Source organism: Pseudoliparis swirei, chromosome 12 (assembly GCF_029220125.1).
Source record: "Pseudoliparis swirei isolate HS2019 ecotype Mariana Trench chromosome 12, NWPU_hadal_v1, whole genome shotgun sequence".
In the NCBI taxonomy this organism is placed as follows: Eukaryota; Metazoa; Chordata; class Actinopteri; order Perciformes; family Liparidae; genus Pseudoliparis; species Pseudoliparis swirei.
In genome coordinates, this window is record NC_079399.1 from 18,680,120 (window position 1) to 18,699,543 (window position 19,424).

The following is a 19,424-nucleotide window of genomic DNA, read 5'->3' on the forward strand; positions in this document are numbered from 1 at the left end:
TTTAAAAAATACATGAAACTGTTTCAGGGTCAGGTAGACACAGCGCAGGTCGGCGAGTAACTCTAGGTCCCTCGGCATTTGCACGAACAGCCAGGATGAATGAATATTTCATTCCGTCTTGAGAGGCATTGCAAGAAAAAGAAAAGTGAGGTGTATCTATACTTGTATGCAATATTAATAAAGAATTGGTATTTGAAGCTTGTGGTAATCTGGCTCCAGGCTTTCATTGAATACAGAATCTTACCCTTTTTTCCATTTCCAGTGAAAGGTTTATGTAGTTTGTAGTTTTTAATGAATAATCCAATTATTTATTTTTGGGTTGGGAAGATGATCTGCAGAAGAAAATACTAATCATTTTATAAAACATCAGGGGAACAGATGTCATGTACTGTATGTAGGCTACAAGTACAAACATATCGATCATATTAGCACTGTACTGCATGAGGTTGTCCGATGGCTAAGCTCTGCCCCCTTTTAGTAACTGTTCCTACGTACGTTATCCACGTAATCTTGAACGAAGACGAGTGAAGGCTCTGACTCACACACTGGGTGGTGAGGTGGAGGTGGTTGGGTCCAACACGCTGTGATCTTTACACCATGAGACCGCAGTTGGTTCCCCAAATCTCGAAGTCAATGTTGAGGTTTTCATCACGTAATTTGCATACTTCGGTGACTTTACTTCCTGGATTATTTTAATGCAAACAACGACCTTTTTTCCTAAATCTAACGATGTGGCTTTGTTGCCTAAATCTAACCAAGTGTGTGTGTTGCCTGAACCTAACCGAGGATACGTTGTCACAGATGTCTTTCCGTTTAAAAAATAAAAGCCTTTTTTAGAGTTGTTTTTTCACAAGGCTTTTATTCTGAAATATTCACAGGATAGTATTGCGGAAAATGCAATAGACTTGCACAGCTTCATAAATTGATTACCGGATTGTGATTATTATTATTTACAAATGCACATACATCTCCAACTACATCACATCTTTATTAATTAGTTGATATCGAAAACAAGACGTTCCATTTTGATAATCAACTAAATTAATTACAAAATTAATAAAAAATGCTTCCACAAAGAACAAATTTAACTCACGACTGACCTTTAAATAACCTTAAGAATCCCTGTAGTCCACAATCAGGAGATATCGCTGATACATTTTGCTACTTGTTCGCTCTGTCTGATGTTTGGTGCTGGGCAGGAAGTTGACGGTGGGGTTTTCTTATCTGACCATGTTTAAAAGCTGTAGATTTGCCTGAGTAAGTGAAGCATTCCATATGACATCATCGATCCGTCGTACATATGAAAAAATATTGTTCTTTGAACGCATCTTCGTCTCGACTGACAGGACTTCGGACATCTGGACATGTCCGTTCATACTTCAGTGGAGCCCGGCTGAGGCATCGGAGGGAAACACAGTGAACGGGACATGTGGAGAGGAAATCGTCCGTGACGCTGCTGCCTCCTCCGCTCCTGCAGCACTACAGTGGGATCCTGTGAAGTCTTTTTTTTTTTAAACGCCTTTTTTGACTACCTTTACATTGCACCTCCTCCGCAAGCCACTTTTCACCTCACCTCGTCGTTCAGGGACATCTCTGAGAGCTGGCAGATGAACTGCCTCCCCTGAGCGACACAACGGCGTGTTTGTCCCCTGTGCTTTTTTCTTGTTCCCCGACACCCTCGTGGTGTATTTATCCATTCAAGTGCCACTCCGTGATACATTTTCTACTCGCTGACGCAGAGTGGGAGTGCACACACACACACACACACACACACACACATTCTGACGCAGAGTGGCGTTCCCCTGCCTATTTCAATCCACAACCAGATGTGCTCCACACTGTGTTGGAAAACATCTCAGAGGATGGAGGTGGAGAGAAAATGAGGCTGATCCCCAAATCAGCATCGACGTTGTATACAAATTGTTAAGTATAACAAAGTTGTCATTCGATGCTTGATATTTTTTCTCCTGTTTACTTTTGCTGGAAACTGGACAAAAAAGAAACTCGTTGGACTGTCGGCAAGTCTGACGAGTTTCTTTTATAAGATCCATTTCACTCTCACTTCTCTGGCGTCGGGACCAGATTAGCCTAGTTTAGCATTAGTAAGACAGGAAGCAGCGGAAACAACTGCAACGGAGATCAGAAAAATATCAAGCAATATGTGTCAGATATTGCTTGAAATCTTTTGATATCGTTGGCTTCATGATGCCTGTGTTTCTATATATATATATATATATACATATATCAGTAGCAAGAAGAGAGCCCCTTTTGCATTGGTGTGGGTTAATCGCACCCCCTGTAATAAAACCATGCTACTATCCATAACCCACAAAGCATTTTTTGGGTTAGAGACTTGGTTGAGGTACCATTGGTCTCGGCTGTGTCCTGTTTCTAGGACCATTTGGAAACACGACTAAGGATGTGACCAACGCTTGTCAAGAGCTCATCCGCAGCTGTTCATACAGCCCAGGTAGCCAAGTATTAACACGGATACAAGCCCGTAACAGAGGTCACTCATTTGATTCCTGCAACGCCTATCAACGTCCACAGTGTCCTTGAGCGAGACGCCGCGCCGCTCCCCACAGGCTGTACGTCTCCCTGGATCAGTGTCAGCTGGACTGTAAGGCCATTCAAAGGCGCGGTGATCAGCCCCGGCAATCTGTGACTGACGTGAGACGATGATAGGACTTGACAGAATGTGATGGAGATGGAGTAGCTCTGGTTCGGAGACCCGTGCGGGCCGATGTTCGTCTCTGTATCGACGCGATTAACTCAGGTGTGGATGTAGTCTTTCCCATCTGGCGGGCGCTGGATATGGAATATGAACACGACATTGAACCTGGGAGATGTGTCGACCGCGCTCAGCATCATTGGAACAGTGGAAGGGAAATTGTTGTTTTTAGATGATTTATTAAACACAGAGCGCCACTCGCCTAGTGTCTGATGAAGAAATTATGAAATGTTAAGCACCCTTTATGCAATAATGGAGCGGAGGGCCTGTCAGAGGGAATCACAAGGTGCTTGGTGGCTAAAACGTTTATTTTCATTTTTACATAAGCGCCGCGTGGCTAATTAGCTCGACCCATATGTCAACTCCCGCACCGGGGCTGCCTGTACACCTAGAGGTCCCCCTCCTCCTCCCCTCCCCCCGCCCCGTCTACCTTCTCCAGTCCCTGGGACGTTCGCACAGGCTGTCAATCCCCCGCTAACATCCTATCTGCGTCAGTGTCACTTACAGTTGAGCACGGCAGACGGACGTTCCTCTGCTCTCGATAGGTTATCATTTTCCAAAAGACGTGCAGATGAAATACACACGGCTGATCAGAGGCCGAGCCTATAGCGGGGGTGAATGGAGCGAGCGTTGTCCAGCGGGGGGAAACATGTCTTGGCGATCCCTGTAGTGTTTTCATGACTCAGAGTCTCATCGCTTGCACATTACTCAGCTCTGACCTCTGCATGCCACTTTCCTCCCTTTGCACCTCCCCCCTCAGGGCCTCTGCTAGTCCAGCTGTGAAATTAGATGACGGGTCTTTTTCTTTTTCTGTCCCTGCTTCAGCCTTGAAGGGATGGTGGTGTTGTTTACCCGGGTGTGTGTATATGCATCTGCATAATGTGCTAATAAAAAGAAGAAAACTCCCAGGGTTCTTATTACTTTCATCTGTTAGCACCTGGCCTGGTCGTCTATCTCCCGTTGGATCTTGGGAAAGAGGCGGTTGCTGTTCCGGAAGACGATCAGGTGTTAGTGTGCCGACTGAGGCAGATTCACGTGCAGATATTTAGAGGGCTATGGCTTAGCTTCTGTCTGAGTTCTTAAGGGGGAGCTTTACTTCAGCTGTGAGTTGTGTCTTCAGATCAATTTCAAAGGTGGAGTTTGAGACTTTTGGAAATAAGCTTGTTCACTCTTTCCAAGTTTCAGATGAGAGGAGAATCGATATCTTTCTCTGTGTGTTGAAGACGGTGCTGGAGTCGAGGAGCCGATAAAAGACAGAATAGTCTTTACGTCACTGGACCTGGACAATGATGTAGCCAGTCGTGGAGTAGTATAGGTATTTAATTGGAATGGAGCATCTTTGTTAGCCAGCTCTCTTGACAAGCTTTTATTTGCCTTTAGAAATCTGGATCGTTATGTCTGAACTTGTCATTTTGTCTGTGAGTGAGTTTTAGACTCATTCCAGCAGCACTCTGAGAATGACATAATGATCCATCCTTCTTTTATAGGTTCCTTTGGCTGGAGTCAGGACGCGATTAGCTTAGTGTAGCTTGACGACTGGAAGCTGTTAGCAGCAGCTGGCATGCCTCTGTTCAGAGGTTAGAAATATTTCTACCAACTCCTCGAAATCTTATCTTCTATCTGAGAGAACTGTAATAATAACAATTTGTGGGTCTGTGGGAAGTTGCAATTACGTGCACTATTTCCGGATCTAACACATTTGGACAGATGTGGTTTGTGAGCGCAGGTTTGTGTCGAGGTGTACAGCTACGACGGCATCAAACCAAGCAAATTCACTGTGACAACGAGACTCTGGGGAGCAACACAGTCAAAGTGCCCAGGTGGTGTTTTGCTGAGAAATTGTTCCAGCACATGTTTCTGCACTGATTAAACAAATTACTTCTTTAAGGGACATTGTGAGCTTTGGATTTAGGACACGCCGACATCCTCACAAGCTGGTATTACATTGATTGTATCCCATTATTGGAGAGCAATCGAAAGAGGGTATTTTCCAAAATGTTGAATCATATTTTTTTCAGGAATATTCATTATGCACCTGATGAACTGAACATGCAATCAGATCCCATAGTCTCATTAACTTTTTATAATTTGGTATGGAAAGAAAAACTGGTGCAGGAAATGTTGTCCCGCCAATTCAAGGATATTTTATTGAATGAATGTAAAGCCTCACTGAGAGCTCACTCGGTCAATCCATCAGCAAAGCGTATACAGTCACGACACTACAGTAAGCAGTGTTTAAGATGTCAGGTTTTTTATAATACCGGAGCTACCGATTTTTTCTGTTACCTACGTAAACTTTGTCAAAAAGTTCAATCATCGTTGTACCATTGAACACCTATCAGATCGAGAAGCAATGAGCAAACCGTCTTTCAACTGCAGCTGAAAGTCGTTTTCCGCAGATAGCTCAAAGTTGTAGAAAAGTTATTTTGAATGATAATTATGCATTGTATGCGTCCAGCCAATCTGACTGCAACCCCTTTCACTTTTGTGGTTTGGGTAATGCTGCTGCGGTTACAGGTTATGATTTGCATGATGTGTTGGATTACACACTAATTTCAAGGTTTTATACTCATGCTCTGATCCAGCTGGATCCAGTGACACGACAGTATTGATACAATTGTAGGTAGAAAAAAAAAGTGGGGTCCTAACTCCAGAATGAGATTCCTCTCTCAGCCTGGCACCTACCCAAGCTTATGGTGTTTCTACATGTCGGCTAGGCCATACGTACCTGTCTATTGACAATAACAATGAACGTCTGGGCAATCGGTGGAAGATCAAGCTAGTCCAACACTTTGACCTTTGATGGACCTTGGAAAACATAGCCCATCATTGAGTGTATCCAAGGTTCATGCTGTTCTGAAGTTCATGGCTCAGTGAAGTTATCTTGATTTACAGAAAGTAAGGTTCTAACTCTTCTGGTTTCTTCCGCTTTTTTCCTGGTAGAACCTTTTATAAAGTTACCTTTTCAGAGGGTTTTACCAAGAACCCCCAAAAAAGGGTAATACCTCGAACCATCTGTCAAAGGTTCCCTCCCTGGAGCTGGTCTGGGACGTTCTTTTAACACTTCTTCATTCTTTCAACAATCCTTGAAAAACTCTTTTTTAATGAATTTCATTATTAATGGAACTCTCAGTCTGAGAAAGAAATGTTGAAAAGCCATTTCTTAAAAACAGTTAGTCTGAAATGATTTTGGAAAAATAATTGTTTGATAATGTAATCCTTTTTTTCCTTTCACCTTTCAAAATAATACTTCCAAACGTTGGAGGCTGACACAAATCAAGAGTTTCTCTAGTAGGGCCTCTTTAAAATGCAGGAAAAGGGTCATTGTAGCATTGTGGTAGGCAAAACATGTTTCTGTGTGGGTGTCTGGAGTACTTACAGTACTTCACAGGGACCATCAAAGCGCGACACAGCGTCTAGACCACAGTGGGGAAGTTCAAGAAGTGTACTGACTTCCTCCTCACATTTGAAAAATAGACGTTTTCGAGCCGACAAGCGAGTGTTTTGGAAGGATGCCCCGCTGTCGCCGCGTCCCCTGCCTGTACGCTTCGAGGAGAGGCAGCTGTGCTCGGCGTGTGGAACAACAGCCCGTCAGGGTAATGGAAGAAAATCAGATGAATTGAAGCTACAGTGGCAAGCTGCTGGGAATTGAGCGAATGGGCGAGCGGCGGCGCTCGGAGGCCCTGTCAACGTCGCCCCAGCCTGTCTGTCAGTTTGCCTGCAGTGGGCCAGAACCAGTCACCAAACAGCTCCCTGCTCCACCCTTGGAGCTGCAGGACACGGAGGAAAACACGGAGCCGGTTGGTATTTAGGACACCGGTGTCTCTTCTGGGGTTGGGGGGGGGGCTCGTTGGCTCGGCATATGTTAGATGCAAGCAGCTGCTTCAGAGACGTCTCCGCTCGCAGGCGTTTGTACCCGATGTGATTCAGGAAGCTCCCAGAGGTGGAGAGAGCACAGAGCCCTTCCTCATCACACATACACACACTAAATTCGCACATGTCCTCGCCAGCACCTCCCTTTTCACCACAACACATGCCTTCCACTAATAAATCCCGTTAGCACGTTGTTGTTTTTTACGGGAGCTAAAAACGGGCCTCAATCTCGTTAGTTGCCGCCATGTGCAGTAATGAAGGGAAAGATGTGACACGAGGAGGACAATCGCATCAGCCTCAGAATAGACAGTCACAAGCCTCCTGGAAATAGCAGGTGAAAGTGTGAAATGTGAAACCCGTCTTAACCCTCCTGTTGCCTTTGGGTCAATTTGACCCCATTCAATGTTTAACCCTCCTGTTACCTTTATATTTACTGACATATTTTACCCTCGGGGTCAATTTGACCCCAGCAACTAAAACCTCCAGAAAATTATTAGAATTAATATTGTTTTACAAGTTTAAGTGTGAGGTACTTTATGTTTGTTTGTTGACTACCTAAATAGCCCTTTAAATATATAAAAAAGTTGATATTTCTTATATGTTTGACACAGTGAAAAACAGCCTGGGGTCAAATTGACCCGAAAGAACACCGACATTAAACATTGAATGGGGTCAAATTGACCCTAAGGTAACAGGAGGGTTAAGCGAGGGTAAATGCGTTACTTTCAAAGTTCAGACGTTATTGGTCAGTCGTTATGTTACTTACTGTTCTCTACATTCAGTTGTACAGCGCATGCAATTGATTAGGAAATCTTCAAATACATCTTCGCACCTTTTTGCTCATTTCAGGGTTTTTTTTACTTTTGAGGAAAGACCATTACATATCCAGATGAGATTTTGATGAGAAATGAGAAATTCTACGTTGAACATATGCCATGGGGATGGGCGATACCAAACAATTTCAATTCAGCCGAATACCAATACATGTTGGTACAATTGTAACAATACTGGTATTGATGTTGATTAAAAAGAGAAATAAATGGAGTTCAATTAAATTACTGAAGAAATAAAAGAGAGAAAGTTAATTACACTCTACAGACTGGCCACTTCAGTATGTCAAGGCTGTTTGGCTCAAATTTAATAGCAAGGTTTTTAAAACGTTTGAAAGTGATGCAGCCGCCCAGCTTGTGATTGGTGAAGTGATGATTCTGTAGTATTGATCTGCCCCGTTCCTAAAAGGCCATATTGGGATGCTGCGATAGAGATGTTACATTTTAAACTACCAGATTAGATACAGTTGTTATAGGCATTGTATATGAACTATAGAGCAGAAAGATTTGCAACATACGGCATTTTGCGTTAAGATAATTTTACAGTAAAACAATGCAGAAATTGAGCATGTGGAGATCTACTATACATATTCATTAGTAGTGTATTTATATCCACACTTTGTAGTGTATGCTAAGTACAGCCCACCCTCCTGAGTACAGCCCACCCTCCGTTGCTTGAGACAATATTAACTGTCATACCGCCGAACGGCATGCTGGGTACAACCCGTTATCCGTCTCTCGCTACAATATTAACTGCTGGCTGCGTGCCATGTCCCTCTTGGACGCTGGACGTCTGGGCATACCAGCAGATGTATCAGGTTTGCGATAACGATTATACTCGGTGTCATCATAACACACGCTGTGTCTGTTTACTTTCAACATCGGCCTATCGTGGGAATGTGTGTACTCCCTTTTGGCATCATGTGCCCAAAAACAGATATCAGAGACGAGAGAAGATCCTGGCAGAATGTTTGGAGTGGCGTTTGGAGTACGTTCTCTCTCCTCATTTATCTGATCCTCTCAAAGGAGTGCCTCTGCGTTTGTCTTTGTGAGCAGGGTGTGTGGGTGTGTGTCTGTGTGTGTGAGTTGAGCATTAAAACGGGAGTTAGAACACACGACACAGAGGGCTTTGAGACAACAACTAAAAACAACCTTGTTCTCCTCCCGTCTTTATCCCACCTCAAAGATTCTGACTTGTCAGATTTGGTGTTTGAAGGTTCTGCAGCAGCCGCGAGTGAAGCCCTTATCCCACCTTTCTGAGGCCTCGACACTTGCCCCCCTGTGTCGCATCCCTGCTGTCGCACTCTGCCCAAAGGCTCGTTGTTAGATTTGCCAATTAACTCGCTCTGGGATTACATGAGAGGTCGGCGGCTCTCGCAGCTGCGGAGCCCGTAGTGAAAACCCACAGAGCTCGTCGGGTCTGTTTGGTGCGCGGCTCGTCGTGCTGTGACAGTACTCGTCGTGCTGTGAGGGGTTATGCAATTCACACTGAGCACATTAAGAGTCAGTTCGACGCAAAAGTGCAGCACAGCACTTTTGTGGAGTGCTTTGTAATGATGGTCTGGTATTGGAACTCAGACTGGTGTATGTTTGTGTTTGTGTGTGTGTGTGTGTGTGTGTGTTTCCTCAAAGGAAGATTATATTATTTGAAGTATTTGGGCAGATATATACACGTCTGCATACATGCGCTTGTGATTATTCCTTACAGTGTTAGGGGGTAATATTTTAAGTAATATGACACATTACTAATAGGATTCCTGCAATATTATTACATTTACTATGTCAAGTAACCACCTGACATAAAGTTGTAATTGTTGGAGAGGCCTAGGGGCAATCAACTTTCATTTTGATCATAACTACAGGACTGTCTCAGAAAATTAGAATATTGTGATAAAGTTCTTTATTTTCTGTAATGCAATTAAAAAAACAAAAATGTCATGCATTCTGGATTCATTACAAATCAACTGAAATATTGCAAGCCTTTTATTCTTTTAATATTGCTGATTATGGCCTACAGCTTAAGAAAACTCTAAAATCCTATCTCATAAAATTTTAATATTTCCTCAGACCAAGTAAAAAAAAAGATTTATAACAGCTGAGTGTTTGTCAAGGCTCAGGAAACCCTTGCAGGTGTTTCGAGTTAATTAGACAATTCAAGTGATTTGTTTAATACCCTAATAGTATACTTTTTCATGATATTCTAATATTTAGAGATAGGATATTTGAGTTTTCTTAAGCTGTAAACCATAATCAGCAATAAATCAGAATAAAAGGCTTGCAATATTTCAGTTGATTTGTAATGAATCCAGAATGCATGACATTTTTGTTTTTTTAATTGCATTACAGAAAATAAAGAACTTCATCACAATATTCTAATTTTCTGAGACAGTCCTGTATAAACCTGTGAAGCTGTGTGACTGTTACACGGTCGAGATGCTATTGCGGTGATAAAATCTGTCCACAGAGAGAGAGAAATATGACCACCTGGGACTAAAAAATGGGAAAACAATAGCAGCTTTGTTGTCTTGGCTGGTAAAAACTAGAAAGTAGCCCAAAATTTACTTTACTCAGCACTTTACTTTGTTTTCCCCTTGTATATTTAGTATTAGTATTTAGTTTTTAGTTTTTTAGTATTTAGTTTTGTGTTTTATAATTATTTTTATTAATGCTCTGATGTGCACCGCTGCTGGGATTTTTGAAATTTCCCCACTGTGGGACGAATAAAGGTATATATCATATCATATCATATCAAATGGATAATATCAAACAAAATGGCGACGCTAGTTTATTGTGCAAGTGGCGATATCTAGCGGTAACCTCCGGTTCTGAATGCAGAAGTTCCTTGAACTTGCAATCTCTATAACGGCCACCAGGAGGTGAGTCCTCTGGTGGTATATAAGTCTAGTGGGGTTACCTGATGATTGACAGGTTGCTACAAGGGCGTAAATCCTCCGCAGTCTAAATACGGCCACTTTCGTTCACTGGTTGCAAAAATCCAAGATGGCTGCGGTCACAAATGCCGAACTCAAGGCTTCAAAATCGCGTCTAAAAAACAAAGGGGAACGTCACAAAATCGATGTCAACTACTTCTACACAGTCTACGAGTGATGTGTCATCCAGACGGTGTGTCCTAGAAGCGCTGCCCAGGGCCTACCAGCACTTATCTACCAGAGAAAAACACTCTGCGAAAACACACCCCCTGGCAATATCAACCTCCATGGGATTTGTAATGAACTTCAAACAACATTACCCTCTTCCATTTAACAACCCGTAGTTGTACTTGAGAGGCTATTTTGGTAAAGGTAATGTAAAGTTACCAGTATTGCATTACTCTGCACAGACAGCAATACTGGAAAGTAACTGAAATATGTATTGGCCAGTAGCATTTCTTATCCACAGTAGCTTCCCGTAAAGTACACAGTGGCCCGACCCGTGTTGGAGACAAAGGAATCAGCAGCGATGGCTGATAAATAATGTAGGTGTAATATCACAAAATGGACGCCTGGTTTAGAGGAGTGGAGTGGAGGTCAGCGCGAGGCGCAGCTCTAAGCGGAGCAGCAGAACCAATTCCCTTGTGCATAAGCAAAGATCGATAACAATAATAAGGCTCATTGAGGTGAATTATTCATCAACCCTCTCCCTGTCTTCTCCCTCCGCAGCGTTTCCAGCTGACTCGACTCCAGCAGTATACGTGAGCCACAGTACACTGCAGCTGCTCTGTGCCTCCATCAAATGTTCGGAGAGCTTATTTCCCCTCATAACGAGACCAATGAAAATAATTCACTTATTTTTTCCGATACGATTGAGTGGACAACTTAATTTTGTACCCCAGACACTCTTTGGAGTGTGCACCAGTTCTGTAGAGGATAAGACGTGGAAAGGTTCCCTTTGTTCTTTAGCTTGACAGTTTTCAACATGACGGCCGGGTCATAAACATTCTCTCTTGCAAATGTCATTAGGAGCAATACAATGAGTCAGAAGAAGCTGTTTTTTAATTTTTTACTTTGTGCATGACCTATGTACATCAGGATATAGTGACAGTTTGAGAAGATATGACAAAAAGTACTTGTTTCAGCTTTAAACTATAGAGCGTATTCACTCACGTGACCACAACAACCTTTGGCGGCCATGTTGGGGTCCATGCACGGCATTGTTTTGCTTTATTTTATGCCGCTCTTCTTTAGAAATGACCATTATATCCTGAAGGAGACACAATTTCAGTTCAAAACGGTGTGCCTTGTGATTATGGTACTGTGCCTCACTGTTGGATGTGGGACTAATGATTCAGAATATGGGTTTATCAGCTCAACAAGACAGGCTATTACTTCAACTTGTCATGCATCTACTTCGGCTTCACACCGCGTTAGGACTGTTCTCATGTGTTTCTGTTGCTACATCGGGTTGTGGGCACGTTTCCATTGACACACTCTCGTCAATAATCTCTTTTTGCTTTTTTCGATGAGCGAAAATCAATGTCTTTCACTTGCGCAAAAGGAACTGTGGATGGAAACTTGGGAGGAAGCCATGAACATGGCAACTCCGTCGGGCGATGTCTGCCTTTACTCTGTGATTCATTTCAAGGTAAAATAAAACACTGGCTACATGGGAACAGCACGGCCAGCCAGGCACTGCTGATCCTGAACGAGCTGGAAGCGGCTTCATCCGGACACTCGTCCTGGAGGCGGAGCTGTGCGACTACGGATCATAGTATGAACCCAGACACGGGGCGCTTGATGTTCCGACATTTGTGGTATTTCCACAACAAGTATAACGCAGAAATAGTTGTTAATGTCCCATGGTCGATAGCAGAAATGAAAACTGTTTTACAGGAATGTGACCGGGCTATGTGCTGGTAACTAGGGGTAATTAGCGAATTAACCACAAAGTGTTGAGCGAGTAAAATCAGGTAAAAAAGTGTTGCAAATATTCAATTCCAACCGCTGAAATCTTTCGTTGGTAATGCAGAAGGACATGAGGTTGCTGGGCTCTCGCATAATCAAACAGCAGACACGATAGCCAGGTCAACTTCTTCTGACATTTAATAAGTGGACCCCAAGATGGCGCGATTGAGATTCTGACGTCACGTGAATACGCTCTATATCTACTGAATATAGTGGTATATTTCCTTTGAAATGGAGTTGGGTCAGTTAAAAGAGAAGTCTTCAAGTAAACTAATGTAAAGTACCTATTTTAGCTTTTGTTGAAAATAGTGTAATGTACTAAGTAATTAGTAGTTTGTTAGTGGCTTCCCGAAAGAGTCCCCATGAATAACAATACCGTCGATGTAATCCTTTAACAGCTATATCTGAGAACCATGAATACAAGAATAGAATGGGTAAATATTGGGACAATATTTCATCGCTTGGACAACAGTTTTTAGTATATGTACAGTATGAGTCTTTTCCAACAACAGCGTCTTCAGTAGCAAACCTCATTAGGAATCTAATGAGAACTCAGCTGTGGTTCCTATTTTTACCAGTGCCCCTCATGCACTCCTCTGAAAACTAAACAGAGCAGTGCAGATTAATAACACAGCACAGTAAGTGTCTTGATAACTTATTTGCAGTGTCATCGCAAATACCCACTTTTATTTTGTTCTTCTTTTTTTAAAGCTCATATACCCCACGTTCCAGTATTTGGAAACTAATTATAGTTGTTATCAGGCCTGTAAACAGCATCGCTTTTCTGTGTTTTTAATTACACACAAAAAGCCACGTCAGCGGTCCCTTAATCGCTGAGTGTTTTTTAAAATATTTTTTTGAGCAAAGTGTTTCTGCTGCACTACTTCTCAGCCCATTAGCTCCGAGGGCCGTGTGCTCTCCTTTGATTGATCGCTCGTGACACGTGTCGGTCAAAGCTGTGCGCTGGGGGAGACGGCTTATTATCTGCATCTCAGTCCACTTATTTTGTAGGGGGTTTTTTCAGCAGAGGGACAGCGGGTGGGTGATCTGAGACACGAAGAGGTCATGAGGGGAGATGAGAGGTGAGATTGAATCTACGCAGGAGGATGCTCTCCGTCGTGGACTCGAATATCTGAGTCGTCCAGATGAATTTCTGACATCTCCGAAATTTTGGTCGGCAGGCTCTCTCATTGAGGCCATGTGGAGGCCACAGCATATGTACATTATTGGTCAAGGCAACACTTGTCTTTTCAATTCTGACTTTTGGATAAATATAATTTTTCCTCAAATAAGATTTAAAAATAACATTAACATGGTTACAGTGTTGCAATACATTCTAATATTTTGAATCGTAACCCAATAATTTAGGATAGTAATAAATAGGCAGTTTTGCTTCTACCTATACCTCTTCAGTCTTTCTGTTTTGTATATTATATTGAATAATATTGTATTGTATTGCAATGATTGACTCAATAAAAATTCACAACAAAAAAATACACAACATGTATCATTATGAGCAAATTTATCGGCAGATGTTTGCCAAAACACAGCCATGCATATGTACGATAAAATACAAACAATTGTTATACTTTTTTGTTAGTTTACACGGAAATAAATTCAGGAACCTTTGTCAGATCCCTTCAAGAAATGTACATATTACATTGAATGTTCAAAAACGGTCATGACAATTAAACATGTTGTAATATTTCCTCTGGATTCAGATCAAATTTAACAACACATTACTTTTTATTTAGCAACAGGGTCGACTGATGTTTCAAAAGATTCTTTAGCCTCTTTTATTAAAATGGTGAGACTGAATCACCTACTTGAGGGCCAAAGTTGGAATTGTCAGAATGGATACTGTTAGCAATTCAGAGATAATTTTTGGGAGCTGCTTGAAGGGAGCGTGCCACAGTTGGGCCGGTAATCTTCGTACAAATTTGGATATGATTATGTATTTTAGTTGTAAGTTTCACAGATGGGCTGCTGAGCCAGGCGCTACTGCAGCACAGCATGACACTCTGAGTCAGAAAAATAATCTGGCTCCAAATGATCTTCAGTCTACAAAGAGAGTAAATGTGCTGCTGTATCTTCTTAGGGGCAAGATGTGTTGGCAGATTTTCCCAAAATGCCACGGTCTCCAAAGGATTATTCCTATTGATTTTGTTGATCTCCCTACTTTCTTCTTCTCGTGCCACCATCACAATTTGTGTCTGTAGCAAGGTGTCTTGAAAAATAAGAATCAAGTTTCAAGATTTGGGTGCCGTGATTCCCCCTTTCTCCAGAAGAAAGGGGTGCATTTACCTTTTCAAAAGAAAAAGAAAGTGGTCCATTTAAATTAATATGACCCAATTGGTGCCAGAATTTCTCCCATACAGGTCATTGTAATTTTGCAATTTTTTGCGTCACGCTAAAAATTAAAGTCGCTTTTAGTGTGAATACTGCTGCGGTAAAATTAGAATTTTTGCAAAGGGTCTCTGGTGCTCAGAAAAGCAATACCATATGTGTCCACAGGGACCGCCACAATCAACACAAAATGACCATTCCTCATAGTAGCTTTAAATAAACAATAATCATAAAGTCAGCGAACTGGCTCAGTAATATCAGTTATAGAGCTCGCTACATAATAACAGTAGCCAATATTAGGTCATAGAGGTATTTTTTTTTTTTTGCAACAGTTTTGGATAAACAGGGTGGAATAAACATTGCATCCTTTGCTTAGCTTCAATCGGAGGATCGGCGGTTCGATCTCCGGCTCCACTTGTTCATGTCGGTGTGTCCAAGGAGGACAGGTGTGTGAATGTTGTATGAATGTTAGTTCAACCACCTTGCATGGTAGCCCTGCCATCAGTGTGTGAATGCGTGAATGATGACATGTAGTGTTGAAGTGCTTTAAATGGTCTATTTAATGTTTTTTTTGGCGTATGAACTGTGCATCTTATTTAATCTGTACACTTGGTTCTATAACAGCTCTCTTGCACATCCCCCTCTGTATTTGGACCAGGAAAACAGACTTTTCAAGTGCTTTTAGATTTCTCTGATCACACAACCTGTGCCCTTGTACTGCATGAAGAATCCCCCCCCCCCCCCAAGATTGCTACTGCCAGCGCACTTGGATCTAAAGCAAAACCCCAGACAAATGATTCCCTCGGCGAGGATGTCGCTGCATCACGCTGAGCATTTCACTGTTCCGCCTTCTCCCCCCAGCTGCTTGCCTCTGATTCTTCGATCAAAACATAACTCTTGTCTTGAAGCCCCATAAGGGAAGAAAAACAGCAGAGTGTTTTTTTTAGGTCACAGTGTGTGAGAATCTGCTTTATATAGACAACACAAACAACTCCCACGCTTTTCAGGGCTGATCTTATCTGGCAGGAGCAGAGGTGTCATTTCTGAGACATCTTTATCAACACTGTAGATTAGAATGACGCTGCTATTTTTATTCAATAAAATACTTGCATTCAGCTGTATAGTATGGTTAGATTTACAAAGCCAGAGCGACTGCAAATTCTCTTGGCCCAGTGCATAGATTATAAACACAACTGCTCCATAATTGATCAATCTGTCTATGGAGCCCCCTCTTGTGCTCACGACCTTGCACAGCTCCTTCACAGGGCAAACAATACATGTTTGTCATGAAGAAGAGTTTCTTTTTTTCTAAAATAAAACTCAAAAGTCAAGCGAATTTTAAGAAAACTAAAATACGTTCCAACGTAACTGAAAAAATATCATATATGTTTGCCGCTACTATGTTATTTTGTTTCCTAATACGATACATCGAAATGCACTTAAGAATTTGAAACAAGGCTTGTGTAGTATCTTCCTGAACAGTAGCAACTGGAGCTTTGGTGAACCCCCTCCAACAAACAGTGTTTTGTCCTATCATAGTTAGCGGCTGTGGAAGACCGGGTCGGCTCCTCCCATCGGAAGATTGTTGGATCCCAATCTGCAACTATTAACCTGTACTGAGCTAACCGGTGACAACATGGACATCTTTCATATCGGTTCTAAACCACATCTAAAACCTATTATGAAATGACTGCAGCATTATTGAAGTGTCAATTCTGGGATAAGGGTAAAGCCAAGAAAAGTAGTGTAAGAAAGAGTCAAGCAAGCGAGCGTAAACAAACTTCAGCTAACGTCTGATAGCATTCAGCTGAAGATCCTACCAGACCAAGTGTAGCTGTAGCAGCATATGTATTGACTTAAGAATGGGTGCATTTCATTCCCTTTGAATCAAACTTGTGTAACAACTTTAAGAGAAAGACAAGTTTACATCTTTCTTGCTTTAAATCTTCAGATAAACCATCTTGAGAATCACATGTTAAATAGTCTTCCAGTTTCTAAGGTTTTCTTTAAAAAAACACGAAGAAAGTGGATTACTTTATTATCAGTGTGTCTTGCCCCAACAAAATCAACAAAAATGACTATTACCATTTGAAGCAATTTAATGTATGGATCTCGCTTGATTTAGAGATATAGGCTGTAATGAAAAACCTTTCTTTTCTAAATGGGACTCCACAAACACGAGGCTGGCCCCTGGCTAAGTGGCTTTATTCTCCTGCTTTGTCCGACTGGATGGAATTGCAATTGCTCTGCTGGTCCCCCATCAGAAGTCACCACGAGGCAATATGAGTGAAATGTGTTCCAGTCACACTGGGGTCATAAGCTCAATCTAGTTGCTTATGAGATGCTCCAGAGGATCTGCCCTATTGGTAATGCTAAGCAGTAGATTGTACTCGGCCCTTTTGTCATAACGCTATGACTTCTGTCTGGATCTGTTGCTCCGTAATGTGATTTAGTCAGTCACACCGTGATAAGTGTGCAGATGCAGGAAAGGGCTCAGTTATCGATCTGCGAAAAGAAGAAGAAGAAGAAGAAGAAAAAACTGTTCTTTAATTATACTGAGACAAACATGTCTGTATTGCATCTTTATGAGAGGGTGTAGTGCCCTCTCTCGGATAAAGAGATAAATTCGTTCATCTTTTTTCAAAGGTCAAAGGGGACATTAACATCAACATAAAGATGGGTGAGGATTTTTAAAGTGCGTTGTTTTATTGAAGTCAATAAGAACATGAGATTGCTCTTAGGTCGGGGATTGGATCCCATATAAAAAAACAGAAGGGGATACAGAAAAAGAAGAATATGTTTGGATACCATGATTCCTCATTTTTATGCATGAACAGGGAACTAAACCCATTTTCAAAATGAATACATGTTAGTCCTACAGTCTAAGAAAGACTCAAAATATTAGTTAACATGAGCAACTCTCTTAATTCAAAAAACTACAGCGCTAATGCTCAACTGTGTGCTGTCATAAAGTATGAAGTGTGGAGCTTCTCCATTAACAGTTGGAAAAGATCTTCTCGATTAAAGCAGCCTGGGGAATGTTCTGAGAATACATGTGTATTTTCTAACGCTAAAATATAATAAAGCTTATTCTGGTCTTAAAAAACCAAATCAGTCTATATTATTAATTGTCCATGGAGCAGATTCCCACTTTATACTTGAAGACATCACAAAGTTGAGACCTATTGTATACGGAGATAGTAAGTTTTAATAATATGCATTGGACATCAAGGCCATTGAAATAACGAGGAATTCTTAACTTGTTGGTGTTCCCCTTTAAAATGTATTCTTCTAAACAGTCTTTTTAAGGTATTGAGATTGTGATGTTGTCTCATTTGGAATCAACTTGCACCACTTCAAAAATACCACAACATGACAACTGCACCAATTGGATTGGATTCAATTTATTGTCATTGAGTACAACTGCACTAATGACTATTTGTAAAGTAACTATACATCAAATAACTATTTGTGATAAGTATAACAAATGTTGTTTCTCTTAGTGGCCAAACCACATAGATTGAGACCATAAACTTATGTTCACAATGTGTCACCGAAGTAGTAAATCAAGAGAGAAGTAGAGTCATTTTCTCAGAGACTTCTGTACAACCAGAGGAGTCGCCCCCTGCTGGCCAGTAGAAAGAACGCAAATTCATGGCACTCATACATTCATGGCCATCCAAGTTCCTGTGTCCAAGCTGTGCACTCACAGCACACCTGTACATTAGTTCAGATCTCATTCTTAAATGTTCAGAAATAAACTAAAGTGTAACAAAGTAGTGCTGGGCAAATTATCATGTTCTCTAATAGCACTGCTGCACTTTTCAGGCGAGTGTGACTTAATCACTTGTAAGACTTGAATGAGTGTGTGTGGTAATAAACATCAGACTCTCTCTCTTCCCTCTGGTGATTGGTGGTTTCTGTACTCTGCTCTCTGCAGGCTGAAGACGCAGTCCTGAAGATTGATGGAGGGCCATGCTATTCAAACAGCAGGCATTGCTGAGACAGAAGCTCTTCGTTCTGGGCAGCCTTGCTATCGGAAGTGTCCTCTATCTCGTGGCCAGGGTTGGGACCTTGGATAGGTAAGTAATCACAGTCACAACACAATTCACTAATTACTAAAACAGAGTTTAGCGAATCAGAGATTCAATGCAGGCAATCCTCCACTTCATTGAGTTGTTTAAATGTGCTCCGTCACACAAGAAGTTCAGATCGAGACAACGTTATTGATTCAATGAAGAGCAATTAATTTGGAGCTTACTAAGTCCATACCAGGCGGAAAACTCCCAGTCTGAAAAGTGAAGCAATGCAGGATGGCCTTAAACTTTGATTGTAAAGCACTCTCAGACAAATTTGTAATTTGTGAAAATGGGCTATACAAATAAACTGAATTGAAGAAAAAAAATTAAACTTGCATTCTTTCTCATGGCCATCAGAAGGAAACTCCTCTGATTCCAAAAATGTATCAAATTGCATCGAAGTCTACGAGAACTTCTCATGTAATCGATTCCCTCAATAAACATTGTAAACATTGTGTATTGTCCCAATTGCTACTTTCTAATCTTCTTCTATACAGCATAGTGTTCAGTTAATGATGTTGCTATTTAGAGTTAAATAATAGACCATAAAACAGGGGCAGCTCTAGGGGCGTGGTTACTCTATGATTGACATGCCGCTACCACACCATTATTCAGGGGGATTGTCTGTGTTTTTGTATCAGAAGTTTCAGTTCATGAAGATAAT

The 19,424-nt window shown here is 41.6% G+C and overlaps 1 protein-coding gene across 1 annotated transcript in view; it reads left to right on the top strand.

Annotated features, from left to right (window-relative positions):
• Positions 1-19,424, top strand: part of LOC130202633 (heparan sulfate glucosamine 3-O-sulfotransferase 5) — a 69,222-nt gene that overhangs the window by 47,513 nt on the left and 2,285 nt on the right. Inside the window, exon 3 of the mRNA XM_056428332.1 lies at positions 18,622-18,763. Within this exon, the coding sequence (XP_056284307.1) occupies positions 18,657-18,763 (107 nt within the window). The 5' untranslated portion in view covers positions 18,622-18,656. The remainder of the gene's footprint in view (positions 1-18,621; positions 18,764-19,424) is intronic.